This window comes from Balaenoptera acutorostrata, chromosome 11 (genome assembly GCF_949987535.1).
Source record: "Balaenoptera acutorostrata chromosome 11, mBalAcu1.1, whole genome shotgun sequence".
In the NCBI taxonomy this organism is placed as follows: Eukaryota; Metazoa; Chordata; class Mammalia; order Artiodactyla; family Balaenopteridae; genus Balaenoptera; species Balaenoptera acutorostrata.
In genome coordinates this window covers 16,338,836-16,362,326 of record NC_080074.1, presented here as the reverse complement: position 1 = coordinate 16,362,326, position 23,491 = coordinate 16,338,836, and the positions used below count along the sequence as shown (strand labels likewise).

The window sequence follows — 23,491 nt, the reverse complement described above, 5'->3', positions numbered from 1 at the left end:
GCCTTGTGCCAGGAGTGGTTTAGTTAACCCTCACAATTAGGGCTTGGTACTATTATTACCCCTATTTTACAAATAAGGAAACTAAGGCACCAAAAGTTTGTTTGAGGTCACACGGCTAGCAAGTGAAGGAGCCAGGATTTGAGCCTGGAAATTTGGTCCCAGAGTTAATATTAGGAAATAGATCCAGAAAAGGGAGTAGAGATGCTCACCATTGGGAATTGGACCAGGATTCCCTGGGTGGGGACGTATTAGGAATCATATTGAAAAGTGGGAGGGAACAGAGTGTCAGGGAGAAGTCCAGGCACTGGGCAGCATCTCGGTGGGAGGAATTTTAAACAGATGCTGCTCTCCGGCTTTGGTAGGACGAGCAGGGTGGGCCTGGAGGGTGGATGGCTCCGTGTGTGCCGTGAAAGGCTCCAGGAGTCTTGTCAGCCTGGAATTCGGCCTTACAGGATGAACCTTGTTTGGTTTCTGCCTGTTAAAATGAAGAGGCATTTGGGAAGGCCAATTCCTAAAGTCTCTACCAACCATGGCTACTTCCATCTTCCTAAGATGTGCTCTCCTGTCCTCTTTGTCTAGCTGGCTCCTTCTTCTCCTTCAGATCCCAAGCCTGGGCTCGTACCCCACACTTGGTGCTGCCATAGCATCTTGGGCCTGCCCTTCTCAGCTCTGGCCCAGGACTTGCATTTTATTTGCTGACAATCTGAGCTCAAGAGAGCAGAGACCATGTCTGCTTTTTCTCCCCGATTAGCCCCTGGCATAGGGCTGGAACATACTAGACACTCAATAAATATTTGATGAACGAGTGCATGAGTTACCAGCACTTCTGGCGAATTAGGATTGAGAGCCATCAGATAGGAGGGTCAGGCCTGGGTGTGACACATAGTCTCTTTGGGGAAAAAAGGCTGGGAATGAAGTCACCAGTGTCTGGAGGGAAAGGGGCCTGCAGAGGTGGGAGGCACCTGTTTGATGACTGAGCGGAGGGTCCCTGTTGGCTCCGGGTAGACCAGTTCTTATCTAAATACTATCAGTAGCTGCCACATGCCCATCGCTGAGTGAGGTCCAGTCTCCACTCACGGGCTGCATGGCTTCCTGCAGATTTTTCAGCCTCACGCAAAGCTCGATTTCCTTACTTATAAAATAGGGATATAGGGGACTTCCCTGGTGGCGCAGTGGTTAAGAATCCGCCTGCCAGTGCAGGGGACACGGGTTCGAGCCCTGGTCCGGGAAGATCCCACATGCTGCAGAGCAACTAAGCCCGTGCGCCACAGCTACTGAAGCCCACATGCCTAGAGCCCGTGCTCCACAACAAGAGAAGCCACCACAATGAGAAGACCACGCACCACAACGAAGAGTAGCCCCTGCTCACCGCAACTAGAGAAAGGCTGTGCACAGCAACAAAGACCCAATGCAGCCAAATAAAGTAAAATGAAATGAAATGAAATAAAATAAAAATAAAACTAATTAATAACACTGTTGGGCGGAATAAAATGAGATGGCATATGAAAAGTGACGCACAGTGCCTGGCTTAAGTACTTGGCCAATGAAGGCTATTAGTATTGTTATGGTATTCTTTTGAAATGTATCTAGTTTTTAACATATTTTATGATATTTAATCTTCAAACCATCCTTGTAACATAAGTTATGATTCTCATGTTTTAGGTGAGGGCCCTCCAACTTGGATGAGTCAAGTGACTGCTTAGGCTCCCACAGAGTTAGGGGCAAAGATGGAATTCAAAGCCAGGTTGGCCTGCCCTCAAAGCTAGTTCTCTTACCAGCGGTTGGTATCAGGAATGGGCCCTAACAAAGTTTAGTTGGGAAAAAAAATCTGACACGATAGAGACAGGTATCCCCTGCATGGGAGACACTGTGGTGGAATCCCAGAATGGGGAACTTTTCTGGCTCCAGGCAACGGACCATTTGCCTTTTCCCTCCCCCAGGACTTTTCTCATGCTGCTTGCTCCCCCTGGAGTACCCTTGCCCTCAGCATCCTTCTCTCAAAGTCTGACCTGCCCTTGTAAAGGTGACTGAGTAAAACAGGTTACAAGCCAGGATGTGCTATGTGACCCTCACTTATTTTAAGTTAGGGGTGTGTGTGTGTGTGCGTGCTTGGTTGTGAAAGAGAACATTGAAAAAAAGACTGGAGGTAAATAGGATAAAGAGTTGACAATAGTTGTTCTATTGAGAGGGGCTTGTATTTCCAGGGATTTCTATTTTCCCTATGTACACTACTATGTATAAAATAGATAACTAATGAGAACCTACTGTATAGCACAGGAACTCTACTCAATGCTCTGTGGTGACCTAAGTGGGAAGTACATCTAAAAAAGAGGGGATGTATGTATATGTATAGCTGATTCACTTTGCTGTATAGCAAAAACTAACACAACACTATAAAGCAATTATACTCCAATAAAACTTGAAAAAAATAAAAAATGTATTCCAAATTAAAAAGCAAATGAACATATATTATCTTTGCAAACAGTAAACAAGGTTGTCTTTTAAATTCTGACCATCTCTTCAAGGCCAGCTCAAATGCCACGTCCTATTTGGAGCCCTGATGTCCCTTGCTGTGTGTTTGCCTTGCAGAGTCCCTGTCGATGCCGTTGTGTTTGCCCCTGTAAACCTTCCCGAGCAGAGAGGCGGCGTCCCTTGCCTGCTTCCCACAGTAGATCCCAGCTGAACAGAGTCACTCCAAGGCCTCCCAGCCAGAGCAGCCCAGGGCAGCCTTTGCCATGCAGCTCCTGCACTGATGTTTTCCAGCTCTTAGCTCTTAAGTTCATTTCACTCAATCCTCCCGAATATCTTTCCAGGTAGGCATTATTATTACTGTCAGTTTAGAGACCAGAGACTGTCTTAAAGATTGAACGGGATTACTACATGTCACCGAGCACCGCTTCAGTGCCCTCACTCCACTCCACCGCTTGACCAGGACCCGTGCTGCAGCCACCTTGCTTCTGGGAAGGCTGCCTGATCTTTCAGGTCCCCATGGCTTTATCTGTCCCTCACCTTCTCCACCCTACCCCTGACTTCATCCCACCTTCCTTGACACCTGGTTCCCATCTCTGGCCCACTCAGGGCTCAGCTTACTTGTGGCTTCTTCTCGGAAGCCTCTCTTGACAGGCCCTGCTTTTTCATGCAGTCTGGGTTGCAAGGATCCTCCTTGCCTACCCACAGGACAGCATTTATCACTTCTTACTGAACTTGGCCTCTCTCTCTACTGTTTGTCTTTCTCTTTCCCCAACCAGACCAAAGGACAAGAGCTTAATTTCTTTATTCTCAGTGTCTAGCTGGCATACATTAGGTATTCAATGAATTTTTGTTGAATTAATTAATATGATCCCTTCAATAGCCCTTTAAAATGACCGGTTTTACAAGTGAAGAAAAATGAAGCTCAGAGGTTGAGGGGTTTTCTCAGTCATGGCCAGTAAGCTTTTAAATTGATTTTAGAATATAGATCTTTCGACATGTAGCCCACGTTGACTGATGTGTTGAAATTTAAAGAAGCAGAGAAAAAAAATACCCTGCCAATTCTAGGGGGGGACAAAAATGTAAATCATGGGCCAGCATAAGCTGGACAGAGATATATTTAGGTTGTTTATGTATTTTTCCTTGTTTAAAAAAATGCAATTGATCTTGTTTTTTAACATAGCCTTTCAATTATTTACTTAGTGTAATTCCTAGGAGTTGGGCTTGTTAGGCCAAGTGACTGGATAGTGTAGATAGCTCTCAGTATCATTGCAAAATTACTTACCAAACCACTGTACCAGTTAACACTACCTTCAGAGAAATGAGAGAATGTCAGTTTTACCATTTACACACCAGCACTGGAGATTATTATTTAAAATTTTTGTTGTTCTCGGAGGTATAAAGTTGTGCCTCATTATTATCTTCTTTTTATTTCTTTGTGAACAGCTCAGGTTGAATATCGTTCTTTGTGTCTGTCTACCTACGTTCTTACGAGACTCACGCTCCTTTTCATGCTATTTTTTTAAGATTGTTGAAGACAGTTGTGGAAGGCAGACTCAACTATTTAATTAAGTGTGAATGGAAGGCATTGGCTGGAGGGAACACAAAGATGACTAAGATACCATCCCTGCTTTCTTCTTTTTTTTTAAGTTGAGATATAATTGACATACAAGACACTATATTAGTTTCAGGTGTACAACATAATAATTTGATATTTGTACGTATTGCAAAATGATCACCACAGTAGTCTATAAACATCCATCACCATACATAGTTACAGAATTTTTTTTCTGGTGATGAGAACTTGTAAGATCTACTCTCTTAGCAACTTCCAAATATGCGGTTCAGTGTTGTTAACTACAGTCACCATGCTGTCCACGGCATCCCCGTGACTTATTTATTTTATAATTGGAAGTATATACCTTTTGACCCCCTTCATCTATTTCACCCCCCACCTCCCCACCCCCTGGCAACCACCAGTCTGTATCTGTTCTTTTTATCTATGAGCTTTTTTTTTTTGTTCCACATGTAAATGAAATCATATGGTATTTGTCTTTCTCTTACTTAATTTCACTTAGCATAATGCCCTGAAGATCCATCATTATTGTTGCAAATGGCAAGATTTCATTCTTTTTTATGGCTGAATAATATTCATATATATATAAAATATTTTCTTTATTCATCTGTCATTGGATGCTTAGGTTGTTTCCATATCTTGGCTATTGTAAATAGTGCTACAGTGAACATGGGATGAAGATATCTTTTCTTATTAGTGTTTTCATTTTCTTCAAGTAAATACCCAGAAGTGGAATTGCTAGATCATGTAGTAGTTCTATTTTGAATTTTTTGATGAACCTCCATGCTGTTTTCCATAGTGGCTGCACCAGTTTACATTCCCACCAATAGTGCGTGAGGGTTCTCTTTTCTCCTCATCCTCACCAGCACTTATTTCTTGTCTTTTTGATAACAGCCATTCTAAAAAGTGTGAGGTGATATCTCATTGTGGTTTTGATTTGCATTTCCCTGGTGATTAGTGATGTTGAGCATCTTTTCATGTACCTATTGGCCATCTGTATATCTTCTTCGGAAAAATGTCTATTCAGATCTTCTGTGCATTTTTCAATTGGATTGTTTGGCGGGGGCAGGGGGTTTGCTATTGAGTTGTATGAGTTCTTTATATATTTTGAGTATTAACCCCTTATCAGATACATGATTTGCGAATATTTTCTCCCATTCAGTAGGTTGCCTTTTTGTTGTTTTCGCTGATTTCCTTTGCTGTGCAGAAGATTTTAAGTTTGATGTAATCCCACTTGTTTATTTTTTGCTTTTGTTTCCTTTGCTTTTGGTATCAAATCCAAAAAGTCATCACCAAGATGAATGTCAAGGAGCTTACTGCCTATGTTTTCTTCTATGACTTTTATTGTTTCAGGTTTTACATTCAAGTCTTTAATTGGTTTTGAGTTAATTTTTGTGTATGGTGTAAGATAGTGGTCCAGTTTAATTGTTTTGCAAGTTGCTGTCCAGTTTTCCCAACACCATTTATTGAAGAGACTGTCCTTTTCCCATTGCATATTTTTGGCTCCTGTGTCATAAATTAATTGACTGTGTGTGTGGGTTTATTTCTGGGCTCTCTATTTTGTTCCATTGATCTATGTGTCTGTTTTTATGCCAGTATTTTACTCTTTTGATTACTATAGCTTGGTAATATAGTTTGAAAACAGGCCTCCTTGCCTTCTTAAGTAGGATACACAAGTCAGAGAGATGGATATGGATATGCATAGAAATAATGATCCAGATGGCTAAAACCATTTGACTGAAAGACAAATAATGGGGTACAGAAGAACAGAGTTAGGATTAATGATTCCTGACTTGGAGGCTTTGAAGAGGTGGTGTTGTCTATTCTAAACTGGAAAGGATGACAAACATTTAGAAGTTACTCCAGGTTGACAAAGCAGCATGAACAGATGTTGAGCCCAATGATGTATTGGGACATTTTGTCCCTGAGAACATTTAGTGTTAGTGTTGTACCAGTTAACATGGTTTTGGAGGCAAGGAAGTGAATACCCAATGAAAAGAGGATTTATTAACTCAGAAAATTGTGTTATCTCATAAAGAGGCAGCAGTTTTTAGGGTTGGTTAATCAGAGGCACATCATGACATTCAGAATCCCCAGGTTTTCCCCCTTTTTCTCTCTGCCTTCCTTGGCATTGACTTTGTCCTCAGGCTGCTCTTTTCCCAGTTGAAAGTTTACTGCTTCACTCCAATTATCTACTCACAGCTGTGTTCAAAAGCAGGACAGGCCAGTGTGTCTCTTCTGTTTCTTCCCCTCCTGCCTCCTCCTTCCTTCCTTCCTTCCTTCCTTCCTTCCTCCCTCCCTCCCTTCCTTCAGTTTTGGAGGCCAGAAATTGACATCAAGGCCCCCATTCCTTTTTGTTAGGGAAAAATAACTTTCCCAGAAGCACCCAGAGGGCTCCTTCTTAATCTGATAGGCCATATCACCATGTCACATGCCCCACCTAATCCATCAGGGGCTAGATGACATAAAATTACTGTGATAGATTTAAATTAATCAACATTCATCTCTCTAGGATTTGAGAGGGGATAACCCTCCCTGAACACGTAGTCCCCTTTAAATTCTATTAATTCTATTAATAAGGAAGAAGGTGAGTATGTACAATTGTTGAATGAGCAACAACAATATCTTCACAGTTTTTATGAGCAGACATTTTAATCAGAATTATACCAATATTGATAAGCTTTCATCAAGGAAATATTTTCTGAGGGCAACTTTATTAAGCTACTTCCTTTGCAGTATATTTTACTTTCTTCCACTTTCATTTTAGTTTTACTTAAATTATTTTCACAAGTACAAATTCTTTCCCATATAAATCTTATACCACAGATTTATTTCGTTGATTGTTTTACATGTTCTTATTAAATTTTGTTGATTATATTTGTAGGTTTTGACATTATTTTCTTTTGAGACTGTTATTTGTACCAGTTTTCTTGGGTCAGATTTTGTGGGTCAAGAAATTTTATTATTTTTTTATTTATTATTTCTTTTCGCTGCGCCATGCGGCTTGCAGGATCTTAGTTCCCCTACCAGGGATCAAACCTGCGCCCCTGAAGTGGAAGCGTGGAGTCCTAACCACTGGACCATCAGGGAATTCCCTAGAAATTTAATTTTATGTTGATTATTTCTATCAATAACCTTCATTAAGAATTGGATGCAACTAATTAAATCTATTTCTCAGTTAATTCATGATAAAACTGTGAGCAGTTCTTCTTAGGTATGCAAAGATTGATCTGTTGTTCAGATTGCTGTGTTGCAGAGGTCTGCAAACTAGAACCCCACAGACCAAACCTGGCCTGACACCTGTTTTCGTAGGGCTGTAAACTAAGAATGATTTTATAGATGGATATTTGTAATCTGTTGGATGAAAGGGAATGTGAGCTTTGAACCCCAATTAAGAAAAATGTTACCCGCTCCCCCAAATTAATTTCATTTTTAATTAATAGACCTGTATTACAAAAATTATAATCAACTAGTATTATTATATTTTGAATTTTGTCGATATGGAAATGGAATTTGTTTTCTCTCGTGTTATATAAATATTGCATAATATTTTTGATTTTGCCCCTTGGCTCCCAAATCCTAAAATATTTACTAACTGGCTCTTTACAGAAAAAGTTTGCCAACCCCTGTTCTATTGTATTGCTAACCTGATTCTTCTGAACACTTACACTCTCCCTTCCCTACACTACCTGTCTGTTCCATTGGAGTTACAAGGAACAGATAGTGTGCAAAGTCAGTGTGTTCTTAGGGTCAAAATCATCGTGTCAAATGTCCAGCTTCAGTTGCGAACATAGCACGTTGGGGGAGTGCAGTCATATTGTTCAGTGATGAAGAGAGATAGCTCTTCAAACTGTAACATATTATGTCAAATAAAAATACAAATTGATATAAGAGTTTTCCGTAAAAGTCAGTTTCTCCTTTTTCTCTTGTTAAAGTGTGATAAATCCAACATGTTAGAAAAGCCAAAATATCATTGCTTTCAAAGCATCAACATTTGAGGGCAACGTAGTCTTTTGAGACTTGGGAGAGCTGAAAGGCCTTGTACCTTTTCCTACTGAAGTTCACTCCTTTTTCTTTCATTTAACAGATGAGGAAAAAGAAAATAATAGAGCATCCAAGCCCCACTCCACTCCTGCTACTCTGCAATGGTAAGTGCCATTCTGAGCAAGTTCTCTCTTGATGGGAAGCTCATATAACTATGTCTTCCTACAGATAGGACAGCATATTACTTGGATATTTTGACATTGTCATAATAACTTGACATCCAATAGCCCATATGCAATCAGTTTAATTTGTAAGTATGCATAAAATACTCAACTTAGATATGGACAGGGGATTTGAATTTTCATATTTATTTTATTTGGGAGTAGATTTTTTTTTCCATCATCAAAACACTGGCAAGGACTGGATTCCACATGGATGTTATTAATTGATTTTAATAGAGTCTATTATTTTAATAAATAATGTTCCAGCCAGTTATAGAAACAGGTCTGTTCACCCCTACCAATGAACTCTTAATAAATTAATAATTTATTGCAACTATACTACATTTATTTTAACATTAATACAAATTATCTACTTGAGTGGCTCTCCCTTTAATATTTGGAATTCCTGGACTTGATGTTATAGTTAATGATGTTGTTTAAGTGTTTGCACCCATGTTTGGTATTTACAGGTGAATTCTCCTCTAAGAGTTTTACTTAGAAATTATGTTGTAGCTTTGAACACCAAAGCTATTCTATACCTGAGACTCACCTCTCAGAAGAACTTGTCAGTTAAGTGCTATTACTACTCTAGTTCAGCCCAGCAAAGCTGAAGGAAGTAAGGAACAAAGGGGAAGGAGAGAGAAGTGGGGAGGGGAAAGGAATGAATCTACTGTGTGCCAGCCTGCATGCTAGGCACTTTGTATACATGCCTCATTTCATTCTCACAATTCTGTGAAGTTGGTATTGTTATGCCCATTTTACAGATGAGGAAAATAAAGCTTAGACAGTTAAATCATTTGCCTGAATATACACATAGCCATGAAGTGGCAGAGGCAGGAACCTGGCTGGGTCACTTTAATTGCAAAGCCTATGCTTTTGAAGAAAGGAAAAGAAAAACCAGGAAGGATGGAGAAGAGAGACTAGATCAGAAAAGGAAGCCGATTGGCTTTAATGAGCAAATCATATTAGATTCTTTTGACTAATCCACCCACAGGTGAGAGGAAAACAACATTGGGAGAAAGCATTCACAAATGTAACTCAATCTTCTCTAACAAGAGTCTGGGTAGTCAACTTGTTTTGCTACAAGGATAGCAGAGGTTGTTTTCAAGAGCTCCATTTCCAGCCTTTTGGCTTGTTTCCATCAATGTGTCCCTGCATTCTTTTTCTCATTGCATTTGCTGCTTTTTGCTTTATTTAAAATTCTACTCTACTTCCCTGGTCAAATCTCTCCCTGCACCCTTCCCCCCAAATTATGGTCACACAGATTCTCATAATGCTAGCACATTGAATGAGGCATCAACATAAAAGACTTTGGGAGTGAGAGTTTCTAGAAATGCTAGGAATCAACAGACGCTCTTGCTTTAATAACCTGAACATGTCGTACATTTCAGAATAAAAAATTTGAAAGGGACTAGAAGAAAATCACCTTGTTCATGTCTGTTTTTCTGTGATTCTCTGACATTTGCCTGGCAACAGCAAGGCTGTAGATAGTGTAATCTCTTAAATCAGACTGCCAGGAATTAACTCCCAGCTCTGCTTTTCTAGCTGTGTGACCTTGGGCAAGGTCCTTCACCTCTCTGTGCCTCAGTCTACCTGTAAAATAGAGATGGCAGAAGTATTTACCTTATATCAGGGGTCCCCAACCCCCGGGCCGTGGACCGGTACTGGTCTGCAGCCTGTTAGGAGCCGGGCCGCCCAGCAGGAGGTGAGCAGCAGGTGAAGCTTTACGTGCCGCTCCCATCACTCACGTTACCACCTGAACCATCGCCCTGCCACCCGCCCGTCCATGCAAAAATTGTCTTCCATGAAACGGGTCCCTGGTGCCAAAAAGGTTGGGGACCACTGCCTTCTAGGGTAGTTACAAAGAGGAAGTGAGTTCGTATATACAGAGTGCTTGAACAGTGTCTGGTGTAGGGTGGGTGCTAGGTAAATCTTAGCAGCCGTGGATCGCTCAGCAGACCTCTTCCTTCGGAGTCCCACAAGGACATTCCAGAATAGGGCTTCCCTCCTTCCTGACATATGCATTATCAGTTCTCCTTCTACTGTACGTAATTCTATACAAAATATCGGTTTTTCTAAATAAAAGGTCACATAGATCACTCCGGAAGAAATTTCATCCTCCAATTCACAGTTAGGCAGTGGATTTGTTTTGATGAAAAAAATCTGTTTTCAGAGTCACATCAGGTTTGAAAATGTGTAAATTTTAGTATTATTATTATCAAAAGGCAACAAGTTGTTCAAACATCAAATTTTCCTCCAATTCCCTTTATATTATATTTTTAAGATAGAATTTTAGTTATTAACTAATTTAAGAAATGTTTACTGAGCACCTACTGTTTGCTAGGCCCTATTCTAGGCTTTGGGAATGCAGTGGTGCATAAGACAGACCAAGAATAGGGGCTGATGAGAGAAAAAGTTGGGTGATAATTTTAAAAATTATTATATTAATGATAAATAAATAAACAAGGAATGTATTAGATATGGATACGTGCTGTGCGGAGAATTAGAATTGGCTGATGTGATCATATCCCAGAGGCTATTTTAGGTTGAATGGTGAGGGAAAGCTTCCCTTAGGAGGTGATATTTAAGTGGACATTTGTATGACAAGAAGTCCTCAGACACCATGACAATGTTAAAATCAGGGAGATGGTCTAGGCAGAGAGAACATTTCAGGTCAAGCTCTCCCAGAGGCAGACTCTGAGCAGAGCCGTGCCTACAGGTGGCTTATTAGGTAAGGCACCCAGTATTGACACCATGAGGGTACGAGGGGATGGGCAGAGGGGGTCTCGGGCTGCGAGGAGGCTACAGTAGAGGCTTCAGCGATCTCACAGGGAGTTCTGAAGCCAGTGTGGGCCTCAGAGATGAATTAAGGCAATGGATCCAGGTTTTTATTCCCCCATCTTGCTCATCACTGCAGGTAGTTTGCCCCCAGGGAGGGGATATAACTTTGGTGGGTTTTTTTTTAAATTATTGGAGTATAATTGCTTTACAATGTTGTGTTAGTTTCTGCTGTACAGTGAAGTGAATCGGCTATATGTATACCTAGATCCCCTCCCTCTTGGACCTCCCCCCCCGCCCCCATCCCACCCATCTAGGTCATCACAGAGCACCGAGCTGAGCTGCCTGTGCTACACAGCAGGTTCCCACTAGCTATCTGTTTTACATGTGGTAGTGCATTTATGTCAAACCTAATCTCCCAGTTCATCCCACCCTCCCCTTCCCGCCCTGTGAGGGGGCATAGCTTTGGGCGAGGCAGTTCCCATCCTGCTGAGGACAGCTCCCCAGGAAGGATTCAGCCTCAGCAATCAACGTCTCAGCGGTGGGGAAGAACGCCTCAGTCCTGAAAGGTAACCTGGGCAAAGACCACAGTATCCGCCACTCTCTCCAGGCTGGAAGCAGGCTGGGCTTGTTCAAGGAACTGCAGAAGGTGGCCCGTGTGGTTGGAGCGTAGCCAGCAAGGAAGACAGCAGTACAGATGAGGTGGGGGAAGGAGGCAGGGGAGTATGTAAATAGCAGGGAAGAAAAAGTAGGACATTTCTCTAAACTTAGGGATAGAGTCATGCTTAAAACCATGGTGGAGGACATGTGACATCCTATATCAAGTTCCACATGAGTAAACTTTTTTAGACTAGAGTTTCAGTATAAAAACTTTGTCTCTCAAAAGGAACTGGATGCACCCTCCACTCTACAAGGGAAAGTGATACAATTTATACCATATGTCCCCTCTTTGCTCTGGCTGCCAGGGAGTTCAGAGCTAAATCTGATGTTTATATACTTTTTAATCTCTTCCCTTTGTCTAATTTTTTTCTTTTTGTGTTTATTTTGTTAGCTTTTTAGAAAAAGGCAAGGTGCAAATAAATTCAACAAATACACATTTACATTTAAATTTTATTTTATTTACACAAAATACATTTCCTTATTTTAAAACGAAAACATTACAGATAAGGTTAAAGTTCACCTCCTCCAGAGCAGCGCTGTTACCAGTGAGAAATATGTATGTGTGTGGGTGTTTGTGCATACATGCGTGTGTGTGTGTGTGTGTGTATATATATATATATATATATATATTTTTTTTTTTTTACTGTCCCTTGCCTATGCATTTACATGCATAAGTACTGATAGAAGTTTCTGAATTGTGGTTTTTTATTTAGTATTTTCTCCTTTATAAAAAGAATACAGACATAGAACTCTAAAAATATTGTTCCACAACCTGTCACACTGTCTTGATCCACAGCTTGCTTTCTCTCCTTAGTCGAATATCCTGAAGCTATACCCAGATTCGTCCCCAAAGAACAGCCTCATTTTAACCGCTGCACAGAATTTCATGTAAGACAGTGGCAGAATTCAGTTCACCATTTCCCTCTTTGACCGACATTTAGGTTGTGTCCCAATCTCATCTTTGCCTTTACACATAAAGTCCCAAAGAACATCTTCATATGTCCCCTCACACACCTGCTGAAATGTTTCTTCTGTATGGGTATCAGGCAGTGGAAGTGCTGGGTGCACAGAAAATGTTAACAGGATTGCAAAATTGCCCACTCTAATGGCCTTACCATTTTATATTCAGCCGAAGTATACAAAATGCTGTTTTTTAAAAAACAGGAACCTAGCTCCACAACACGGCATCTCGTCCTCCGAGGCATCTATATCCTTCACGTTGTCCCCTCTCTCCAGGGGTAGCGGGCAGCCCCAGGAAAGGACCTTGGCCTCACCGCCAAGGTGGTAGCCACTGGCCTGATAGTGCCCAGTTCTCCCGGGACGCTTGGCTTGTTCCTGGAATTGGTTTAGGAGCTATTTGCCTCTCTGCCTTCCCCCACCTTGCCGAGAGCCCCTCCCCATCGCCCCAGAGACCATACCCACTCTAAGAACAAATAATACAACAGCCAAGCAGCCGAAAATAAGCAGGGCCACGTGACCTGGAGGCAGTTCCCAGCAGAAAACAGGCAAATATTGTCAAATGCCTTCCGCCAAACACTTTCCAGCATCCCATCCTTGGTCATGAGGTTAGTAAAGCCCAACCCACTGGGGATGGTGAGCCCTGCTGGAATCCTGGCCACACAATAACCTCTATTCACAATGAGGATTTCGGCAGGGAAAGCAGCCTGTCTCCTGTCCTGGCCTACTTGCTGCCGGCACGTGCCCCCCTCCACTGCCCTGCCCTCTCACACACCTCTCTTGTTGCCAGTGTCACTCTGAGCTCCTGTGCGCCATCGGCGGGGAGGCACTTCCCTGTCTGCAGTTTCCAGGGAAAGGGAGGCCCTTCCCCAAAGGAAGAGGATTGAAGACCAAATTGTCACTTTCGTGGGAGACATTTTCCTTTCTTTTGAAAAAATAAAAATGAGGCTTGGGTGATTGCTAGGCTTTCAATATTTCAAATCAATATGAAACAAAATAAATTCGGTGTTTCTCTTTAAAATGTTCTCGGAGGCCAGAGGTAGAAAATTGGGCTGGGTACTGTGCCAAAGAAGTACGGTGACGTTTTAGACCCGGCCACAGCTGCTAGACCAGACCCACGGGATGTCACCAATACCTGACGTTGTGCACCCATTTCTGATTTAATTCTTTATTCAACGGTGGCATAACCTTATTTGTTCTCATAGTATGAGTTAGTCCACCTCATTCCAGAAAGGGAGGCTAAACATTTTTAGCTCTGAATGTAACCAGAAGTGACATATAGTGCCAATAGGCGTGACTATGTCCCGCTAGAAGTCCTCAGCCAGAGATGGAGAAAGGTAGCTTAAGCAGGACAACATGAAGGGTGTAAATGTCTCAGAGAATGAGATGCTATGTTGTAGACCTAGGTTCTTATTTTTAGAAAATATTTTGTGCTGTGAGTGAAGGTATAAAATGGTAAGGCCATTTGAATGGGCAATTTTGCATCCCATGAACATTTTAATATGTGTATCCACTCCTGGATACTGACATGGAGAAACACTCCCCCAGGTGTGCAGGGGGACACATATGAAGATGTTCTTTGCAGCCCTATTTGTAACGGTGAAGTGGAGATGAGTAGAGGCAGGGGAGAGATGGAAAGGGAAGATTGAAGGGGGTGGTTTATGGTAGAGGATGGCGCCAAAATCCCCTCCGCTGCCATTCGGGGCCACCAGCGCGCTGGCTGCCAACCTCTAGCCTAGGCCCCGACAGGTGGGTTAGCAGCAGCACAGAACTTGTGACACTCTGCTACTATAGTGCCTAGTTTTTGTCAAAAAAAAAAAAAAGGACTTGATTAATCAAAAAATGAACAGAGGGATGCCAGAAGCTAGGGCTAATCCCAGGCCTTTCTGGAACACCAATTTGGTAGCTTGTAGGCAAAGCACAAGATTTGGATTAGATTACTCTAGATTCTGGTCCAGTTGAGTCATTACAATGGCAGAAATAAATCCCTGATTCAGTCCATGGCTGAGCAGGGACCAAACTTACAGGTGGAGCCAGTACCCCTGGTGTGCCAGGCTTACCCCAGCTCATGTTGCTGGCTGAGCTCACTGGATCTCACGAAAACCGGGTAGCGGAGGCAGGATTATTACCCCTATTGGAAGAGGAGGAAAAGCAAGCAGGCAACTCAACACAGTAGATGGTCTCAGTCTCACTCCACCCACGTGGGGGAAATGCCTGCCTCCTAAGAAGACCCTCAACCAAGGGGAGGCGGGGCCAGTGAGGTCCTAGCAGAAACACCAGGGACCCACCTGAACTCGTGTTTGTCTACCCAGCAGCAAATTGTGGGCTTAATTGTTGCAGTTTAATAAAATAGATTGGGTGGTTTTTGTTTATTTGTTTTGGCCTTCTGTAGAATCCGAGCCCACGTGAGCCAAATGCCACCATTTTGTACTTACTTATCATCTAGTGGTGTTCTCTCCTTGGTTCCCATCTTCCTTCTGAGAAACCGTCGGCTTCCTAAAGGCAGTGGTGGGGGTTGCGTCTTCTCGTTCACCTCTGTATTCTGTGGTGCCTGGCGCATAGTAGGTGCTCAATAGGTAATGCTGACTCACTGAGCACATGGATGTCAGTCCCTAGCACAGAGTGAGAGCTTTAGAAGCATCGTCCCTGAGTTCATACTCCAAGACAGGCTTTTCCCAGCCAGGTAGTTTGGGGCAAGTCACTTAGCCTCCCCAACCCTCCATTTCTTCCTCCATGTCATGGAGATAAAGTTACCCATTTGTGGGAGTAGTGATAACAAATATGAACATCTCTGGCACAAGAGTAGGCACTTGAAAATATAAATCAGGTCTGTTAATATAAACAGGCTTTTCCTTTAACCCCCCAGGTGTTAGGATTTTTTTAAACTTTTTTTTTGATCTGTGCAAAAGCCTGCTTTCCTTCCTTGCCCAGAGCCCTCACCCTGCCGCCTCCTTCCTTCCACAGTGTTACTGACCGTGTTCAGGTCACAGTGCTAGGAACTATGCTGGCATAAATAGAAGTGTGGTTTGGTCCCTGCCTTGAAAGGACTTTCAGTCTAAGGTGTGAAGTGTTACCTGAATATTCTGCACTAATATAGAATGATACCGATAGTTACCCTCCGTTGAGTGACGTGCATATGCCAGCTGGAGGGCTGAGGGCTGTGCCTGGATTCTTGTTTAACCCTCACAGCAGGCTTGGGAGATGGGTGTTGGGGTATCATTTCCCTCATTTTGCAGATGAAGGAAGCAAGAGTCTGAGAGTTCAGGTAACATACCTGAGACCGTAGTGCTTGCAAGTGGTGAAGGAGGATTCAGACTCAGTGATCCCTGACTGCAAAACCACTGTCTCTCCGTGAAGCTGTTAGGAAGAGCTGTGGAAATCGCCAGGAGGCGGTGAGAGCTTTAGGAGCAGCAGGTGTGTCTGTTCAATCAAGGTGTTTTCCTCTACAGAGGTAACTCAGCACTCTACATGTTATCAAATGAATGAATACGTGAATTTGTCAAGGAAGAAATGATTAAGGAGTGATCAGCAGTTGGGGCTGGGTGGAAATTAACAGTTTTGTGGAAGAGAAATTTGAGCTGAGCCTTGTAGGGTGAGGCCCAGCAGAGGGGGTCCCCTCCCATGGTGGGAAGGCCAGGGAACGTGTACCATAGCGGGGAACGTGGCAAGATATGTTTGAGGAATGGCAGACAGTCCCGCCGGCTGGAGAGAAGCGTATGTGTAGGGGAGTGAGGCCAGAGAAGCCTGGAGAAGGAGAAGTAGTCAGGGTCAGAGAGATAGGAGGCCTTGGGTTCCTTACCTTAGGTGCCAAGGTAAGGAATTTGAACTTCTGTGAGAGGCAGAGGGGAGCCATTGAAGGGTTTAGACTATTGTCTGGCTCTGATTGTTTGGCCAGATTTTTTTTCTCACATATTTTGCAGTCTCAGATCTCTCTGATAACCTCAGTAATAAATTATGATGTTTAGCAAGTAAAAAAAAAAAAAAAAAAATCCTGTTTTCTTTTCTCTGGGTAAAATAGAAGAAAAAAGTTTCTGTCCCAGACATGTCTACAAGGACTCGAGAAGTGGAGGCTGGACTGAAAGCCCATGTGAACATATAAGAAAACATAAGTTTAAAATGAGAGCAGAGGGAGAGATTATGCTACGTGCTGAGACATCTGCTGTTCACTGTAAAGCGCTAATACGAAGCTTCCACCATGTGCCCCCGGATGCTGCATGCTGAAACCTTGTGAGGAGGTCTTTTAAAAATGTATACTGCAGATAATGACTCATGTTGGCTAGTGGACCGAGGTCATTATCTCTCCATAATAGGATAGGCTCAATTCAAATATGATCAAGTCGTTAAATAGAAGATCAGAAAATGGAAGACGTGGAGAATGTTTTTGTGATCATTAAAAAAAAAAAATCCAGATACAATGGAGTATTGTTCACCATGTCAGACTAATGATGTCCTGTAAAAGTGAGGAGGAAAAGGGGAAATTTCATCAGATATGAAGAGAAATAATTAACTGCTTTTCTGCCATGCCTTGGTCAGGAAACTGGCATTTCAATTAGCAACTTCGGTACGTGCACGGACCCTCTGGAGTTTGTAAGAAGGTTTGGGGGAAAGGTGTCATGATGCTATTCCTGTAGAAACTCATCAAGCATCAAAGCTGCCCTTCACTCCAATTACGTGTCTTCACTCATAGAGCTTATTAAAATGCTTCATAGTCACAAGCCACCTAGATACCTTGAGGCAAAGAAGCTCCAGTAAGAGAAACAAAACGTGGATAAGAATATAGTTATTTAGAAGGCTCTGGCCTTTGGCAGGTAACTGCTTAATTAGCTCAGCCTGTGTGAGCTGTGACTTACACCCATATGATTCAAATGTTGATAGTTTGTTGCAGCTATGGATTCATTTAATGGGATGTATTTTAAATTTGATCTTGTATTTAATCCTGATTTCTTGACCAGATTTAGTGAGCAAACAAACCATACAAACAACAAATAGAAACTGAGGCACAGGGGGCTTAAGTAAAGTAACCAATGAGGGGAGGAGCCAGGAATTTATCTGGGAACCCATGCCCTTTAGCACAATATTTGGAAGCATTATTCCCACCCCACCCCCCATAACTCACCTCGTCAGCTTTTCTTCTTTTTTTTTTTTAAATTTATTTATTTATTTATTTATTTATTTTATTTTTGGCTGTGTTGGGTCTTCGTTTCTGTGCGAGGGCTTTCTCTAGTTGCGGCAAGCGGGGGCCACTCTTCATTGCGGTGCACGGGCCTCTCACTATCGTGGCCTCTCTTGTTGCGGAGCACAGGCTCCAGACGCGCAGGCTCAGTAGTTGTGGCTCACGGGTCTAGTTGCTCCGCGGCATGTGGGATCTTCCCAGACCAGGGCTCGAACCCGTGTCCCCTGCATTGGCAGGCAGATTCTCAACCACTGCGCCACCAGGGAAGCCCCAGCTTTTCTTAATCATGGCGATGGAGCCCCCTTTCACCCATTCAACCCAGTTATGAACTTGAGGGCTTCCTTGGTTGCTCCCACCCTCCTCATATCTGGCAGCATGAGACCCACACCCTAGGTGTTATCTCTGCCCTGACAGCCACTCCTTCAATCCATGCTCCATCGTTTCCTGCCCTGACTATTAACGTGGCTCCAAACCCATCTCATTTGTTCGTTCATTCACTCATTCATTCTACAAGTACTGCCTAGTCAGCCACTACGTGCCAGTCTTCACTAGCGCTCCTTGCCCACTCACCAGAGAGGTGCCAAGGTGACCTTTCCAGAGAATAAATTGGATCCTGGCACTCCTATGCTTTAAAAACTTAACTGGCTCCCTATAATTTAAAGGATCATATGCTTTTTATAAGATGAATTCTGAATGGTTTGAAATGCATGTTTGTTGAATGTGTCCATGGATTTTTCTGGCCAAAATTAATTTTAGAAAATCATTAGTAAATATAAGCAAAAAGCACACAGCTGATTATGCATAAAGTTCCAGCTTCCCAGATTGTTCTTGTCTATGCGTTAAACTGGAAAATATCCCACAACACAGTAGCCTAAAGAGTTGAAGTTAAGCTTTCTAAGGAAATTGCTTAGTGGCACTCTCAGTCGTCTAAGAGGAAACCTATGAGACTTGGGGTTTTTTTTTTGTTTTTTTTTGTTTAAACGTTCTTTTAGTCTCAATCCATTGCTGGCAAATACAACATATTAAACTTTAAATTAATGCTAGTTACTGTTGTTGATTACATTCTAAAATTGAAGTATAGTTGATTGACAATGTTGTGTTAGTTTCTGGTGTACAGCAAAGTGATTCAGTTACATATATGTTAGTTTTCACATTTTTTCATTATGATTTGTTACAGGATATTGAATATAGTTCCCTGTGCTGTACAGTAGGACCTTCTTCTTTATCTATTTTATGTATAGTAGTTGGCATCTGCTAATCCCAAACTCCTAATTTATCCGTCCCTCACCCCCTTACCCCTTTGGTTAACCATAAGTTTTCTATGTCTGTGAGTCTGTTTCTGTTTTGTAAATAAGTTAATTTGTATCATATTTTAGATTCCACATATAAGTGGTATCATACTGTATTTGTCTTTCTCTTTCTGACTTACTTCACTTAGTATGATAATCTCTAGGTCCATCTATGTTGCTGAAAATGGCATTATTTCATTCCTTTTTATGGCTGAGCAGTATTCCATTGTATTTGATTACATTATTATTATTTCTACAGCATCCTGGAAACACTCGGGTCTTCCTGTCTCTGAATATTTTTTTCAATCCTGTCTGAGTAACACTCCATTGCCTTCTGGAAATAAGACTTTCATAGTAACTCTTCAGCTCTGGAGGTTGCTAAACTCTTCGGCCAAGCCATATTCTCTTATACGGCATGCCCCTCCCCCATGGTTCTTTCCTTTTAGATACTCCTTTACAAGCCCTCTTCTCCACTCAGACCAGTGTCTCCATCTTCCAAAGCTCGAGCCACGTTTGTCTCTTAGCCTTGCTGTTCTCCTTGCCTGGAACCCCCTCCATCTCCCATGGCAGAATACCACAGTGGTTCACAGTGAGACAAACTCTCCCATTTACCAGCTGCATGACCACGGGCAAATGAATTTCGCTCTCTGTGCCTCAGTTTCCTCATCTAAAATATGGGCATCATATGGTTATTGTGAGATAATGTATACCCCGTGCCTGGCACCTAGTAAGAGCTCAACAGATGCTAGCTGTTGTTGTTGTTGTTACAAAGTTCTAATTCCAGTTCATCATGAAACCTTAATCATCTGTTCCCATCTACACAGTAATCTCTCTGTCTTCCCACATTCCTCTGCACCTGTGGTTGGGAGTTGGTAGTATTTAAATATTCTTATTTCTGTGCATTATTCTCCCCACAATAAACTGCAAAGTGAACTAGGGCATAGATTTTGTCTTATGTCAACACAAGACCCTACAGGAGGCAGACAAGGAACAGAAAATAGATTGGGTGTAAGAAAAATAGGGAGGAGTGAGGACTCTGGCCGACCCGAGGGCACATGTAACGCTGGCCAATTGTCACGCGGGAATATGGGCCCAGTGTTGCCAGATCTCAGCCTTTTCAAAAGAAGCCAGAAATCCAGATTCTTGTGTGAAATGTCCTGAATTTTAAAAGTTGGGCCAACACTGTTCAGGCCAAACAAAGAATGTTTGTGAGACCCCATCTTGTGAAAGCCGCATTTTTCAGATGACCCCCACGAGTTTGTGCATAAGCTGGTTATTTGGACCTTTGAACTCACTTTTATAGGGAAACAATACTGTGAATGGCATTTAGGGGTCCAGGCTAAACTAGAAGGCTGATCCCCATTCACACCAGCCCCAAGGCTTAGGATAGTCCTAAGAAACCTAATCTCTATGTGAAACGATTTTCCCACAGGGAAATACATTTAGAGTTCCAATGTATGATGTTGGGGACACATAGACTGTAAGCCCTCTCAGGACAGGGCCTTTGTTTTGTTCACCACTGTTTCCTTAAAGTCTAGAACACTGCCTGGCACTCAATAAATATTTGTTGAATTGAAGATTACCTGTGTCTTTATCCACCTGTCCACCATTAATCTGTTCTCCACGCACAAACAAGGGCTACCTTGCACACCGTGGTATCCCCAGCACCTGTCGGGTGATAAGAGATCAGTAAATATTTGTTGAATGAATATATGACTGACACAATCTATCCATCAAACATTTACTGAGCACCTGCTGTGTGCTATGGAGTCTGTTGGACTTCAAAAATGCAGAAGTGAATCAGACACCACCCCAGCCTCAAGGAATTAGGTTGCCTAGAAGGGATTGCATAAACTATTTCCTGGAACACTTATAAAAATTGTCAGGCGTTACTCAGTGTTCCCCTTCCCAGAAGAGGGGGGAGTGGGTGAGACTACCTGGGACGGCTCAGCACAGGCATCTTCATCTATCCGAGCGTTCCTCGGGTTGTTTGGTCCTCTGCGTCATCCGTGGGGTTTGGGGATGAAATGATTGAACTGATTTTCTTTCAACCACATGTTGCAGTGAGCCGAATGAGCACTGCCCTTTCAAGTGGGCACCTCGGGAGGCCGTGTCCTCATTCCACTTCAGTTACAACAGCGCTGGACCACTTCTTTGGCAAGTGCCCTCAGAGAAAGTTAGAAGCCACTTGAGGACATTGATTTCATTGTTTTAGCATCATGCCTTATTTTTGAACCCCTAGAAAAACAGTTGGGAGAAAAGGGTTATTCCAGTCACTTTAGCCCTCAAACTTGGTTCCAAATGACTTGGGGTTGTTTCCTAAAATCCAATTCACAATCAGAGGAGAAATATTTTCTATTGGTGAGTTTATTGAACAGTGTGTACCCCACACTGAAGGCAGTGAGGCCCAAAGAGAAGTCCCCAAACTGTCACGTGCCCCAGCAGTTTTGTTGGAAGAGATGTTTAACCTTCCGAAGTGTCCATGACAAAGGAGCCTGATTCTTTTGGATGCCTACATTCTTTTCTTTTTAACAGTGAAAACTTTTATATTTAGAATTAGCCAGCTGGACTCAGTGTAGATGATCCAACTTTGTTGGCAACATCCAAAGCATCATAGTCAGGAGCCAGTCAAACATATGCCTTCTTCTCTCCATCAGGCCTGATCAGGGTGTTGACCTTAGCCATGTCAATGTCATAGAGCTTCTTCACAGTCCGTTTAATTTGGTGCTTGTTGGCCTTGACATCCACAATGAACACCAGTGTGTTGTTTGTTGTCTTCTGTTTTCTTCATGGCTGACATGGTGGTGAGGGGGAACTTGATGATTGGATGTCTACATTCTTGTGTTTGGGTTAAAGAGGGAAAAAAAAAAAACTGTATCTAGTTTACTTCTATGTTCCCAGTATCTAGCACAAATTCTGGACATCTGAGTGCCCAAAAATGTTTTATGGAGCAGAAAAGTGGATGATAATGAGGTCTAACACCTACTAAGCTCTCACCATGTGCCAGGCCCCATGCTGATGCATGTCACACATTACATCTGATTGTCGTGACAACCTTGAGAGGCGGTTACAGTCAGTACCTCCAAAAGGAAACTGAGGGCTGAGGTTGAGTAACTTACCCGAGGTCACCAAGCCAGCAAGTAATAAGGCTGGGATTTGAACCCAGATGGAAAAGTTCCTACCCTGAAACCCTAACCTATAGTCATTAAGAAGGTAATGGGTGTAGAATCATATAATCCCAGTACAGCAGGGAAGGTGAGCCTAAAGGAAGCAAGCAGTTCAGCTCCCTGCTGTGGTCATATAACCTCCCTCAGTCAGTGGGTTAGTGGCTGTCTAGCTGTCCAGCCCGTGCTGGGGCATTTGTTTTTCCCAGGCTGTCTCACTCTGCTGCTCTTGTTAGCCAAGAAGCTCCAAGATTTTAACACCTATCAGGAATGGCTACACAGTGGGTAGCTTGGCTGAGGGGGGCACCTGCAATATCCTCTATCATTTTTTGGAGTTTGGGGGAATCTGATTCACCCAGAATGTGGTCAGGCTAATGACAACACAGAGGAAAGGGACTGGGAATTTGGGCTGGAAAAGTGACCTGAGGTCATACCCAAAGGGACCAGGGGTCTGATCCTGCTAACCTGCTAACTCCGTTCCTGACCTTAGGCAGATTGTTTTGTCTTCGTGGGCCTTGGTTTCCCCATCTGTAAGAAAAGAGTGATTTCTCAGGTCTGCCCAGCTGTGGCGGAGGACTAGAAAGAACAGATCCTTCTTTCTTGGGTTTGTTCATTGGGCGTTTATTTCCCCAGGCTGGAGGAGAACTATGAGATTGCAGAAGGGGTCTGCATCCCTCGCAGTGCCCTCTACATGCATTACCTGGATTTCTGCGAGAAGAATGACACCCAGCCCGTCAATGCTGCCAGCTTTGGAAAGGTGAGTCCAACTTCACCAGGCTTTTTCCTTTTCTTCCCCACTTATAAGTAATTTATGCACAGTTCCTAATCATGTTTAAATCATTTAATTTTTTTTTTTTAGGTTACCAAAGTAAATACTTCGGTTACTTTGCTGTAAAAATTTCAAACAATTGTTAACAGAGTAATACCAAACCAAATACCAAAACAGAGTAATACCAAAGTATTAAAAATTTCAAATAATTCAGACATGTTGTAAAGTAAAAGTGAACGTCTACCTTGAATTTCCTCGGTACTTAATTTGCAGACAGTAACTTCTTTTCTCTGAGCGGCAAATATTGAACTCGCAGGTGTGTTATGTGTATGTCAGTGAGCCTGGGACAGGTAAACTGCTTGGCTTAGTAATGTGAGCGCCTTAGAGAAACTGGGAAGTGGCCTTGTATCATAGCTTGGAGGTCTGGGAGTCCTCAGCTGGGAGTGGTACT

At 42.6% G+C, this 23,491-nt stretch overlaps 1 protein-coding gene across 3 annotated transcripts in view; it reads left to right on the top strand.

The window, feature by feature from the left end:
• RFX4 (regulatory factor X4) overlaps positions 1-23,491 on the top strand; it is a 167,041-nt gene that overhangs the window by 50,350 nt on the left and 93,200 nt on the right. For all 3 annotated transcript variants that reach the window (XM_007165734.2, XM_007165733.2, XM_057556340.1), the window contains exons 3-4: positions 8,133-8,193; positions 22,905-23,028. In XM_007165734.2, coding sequence (XP_007165796.1) covers positions 8,133-8,193; positions 22,905-23,028 — 185 coding nt within the window. The remainder of the gene's footprint in view (positions 1-8,132; positions 8,194-22,904; positions 23,029-23,491) is intronic.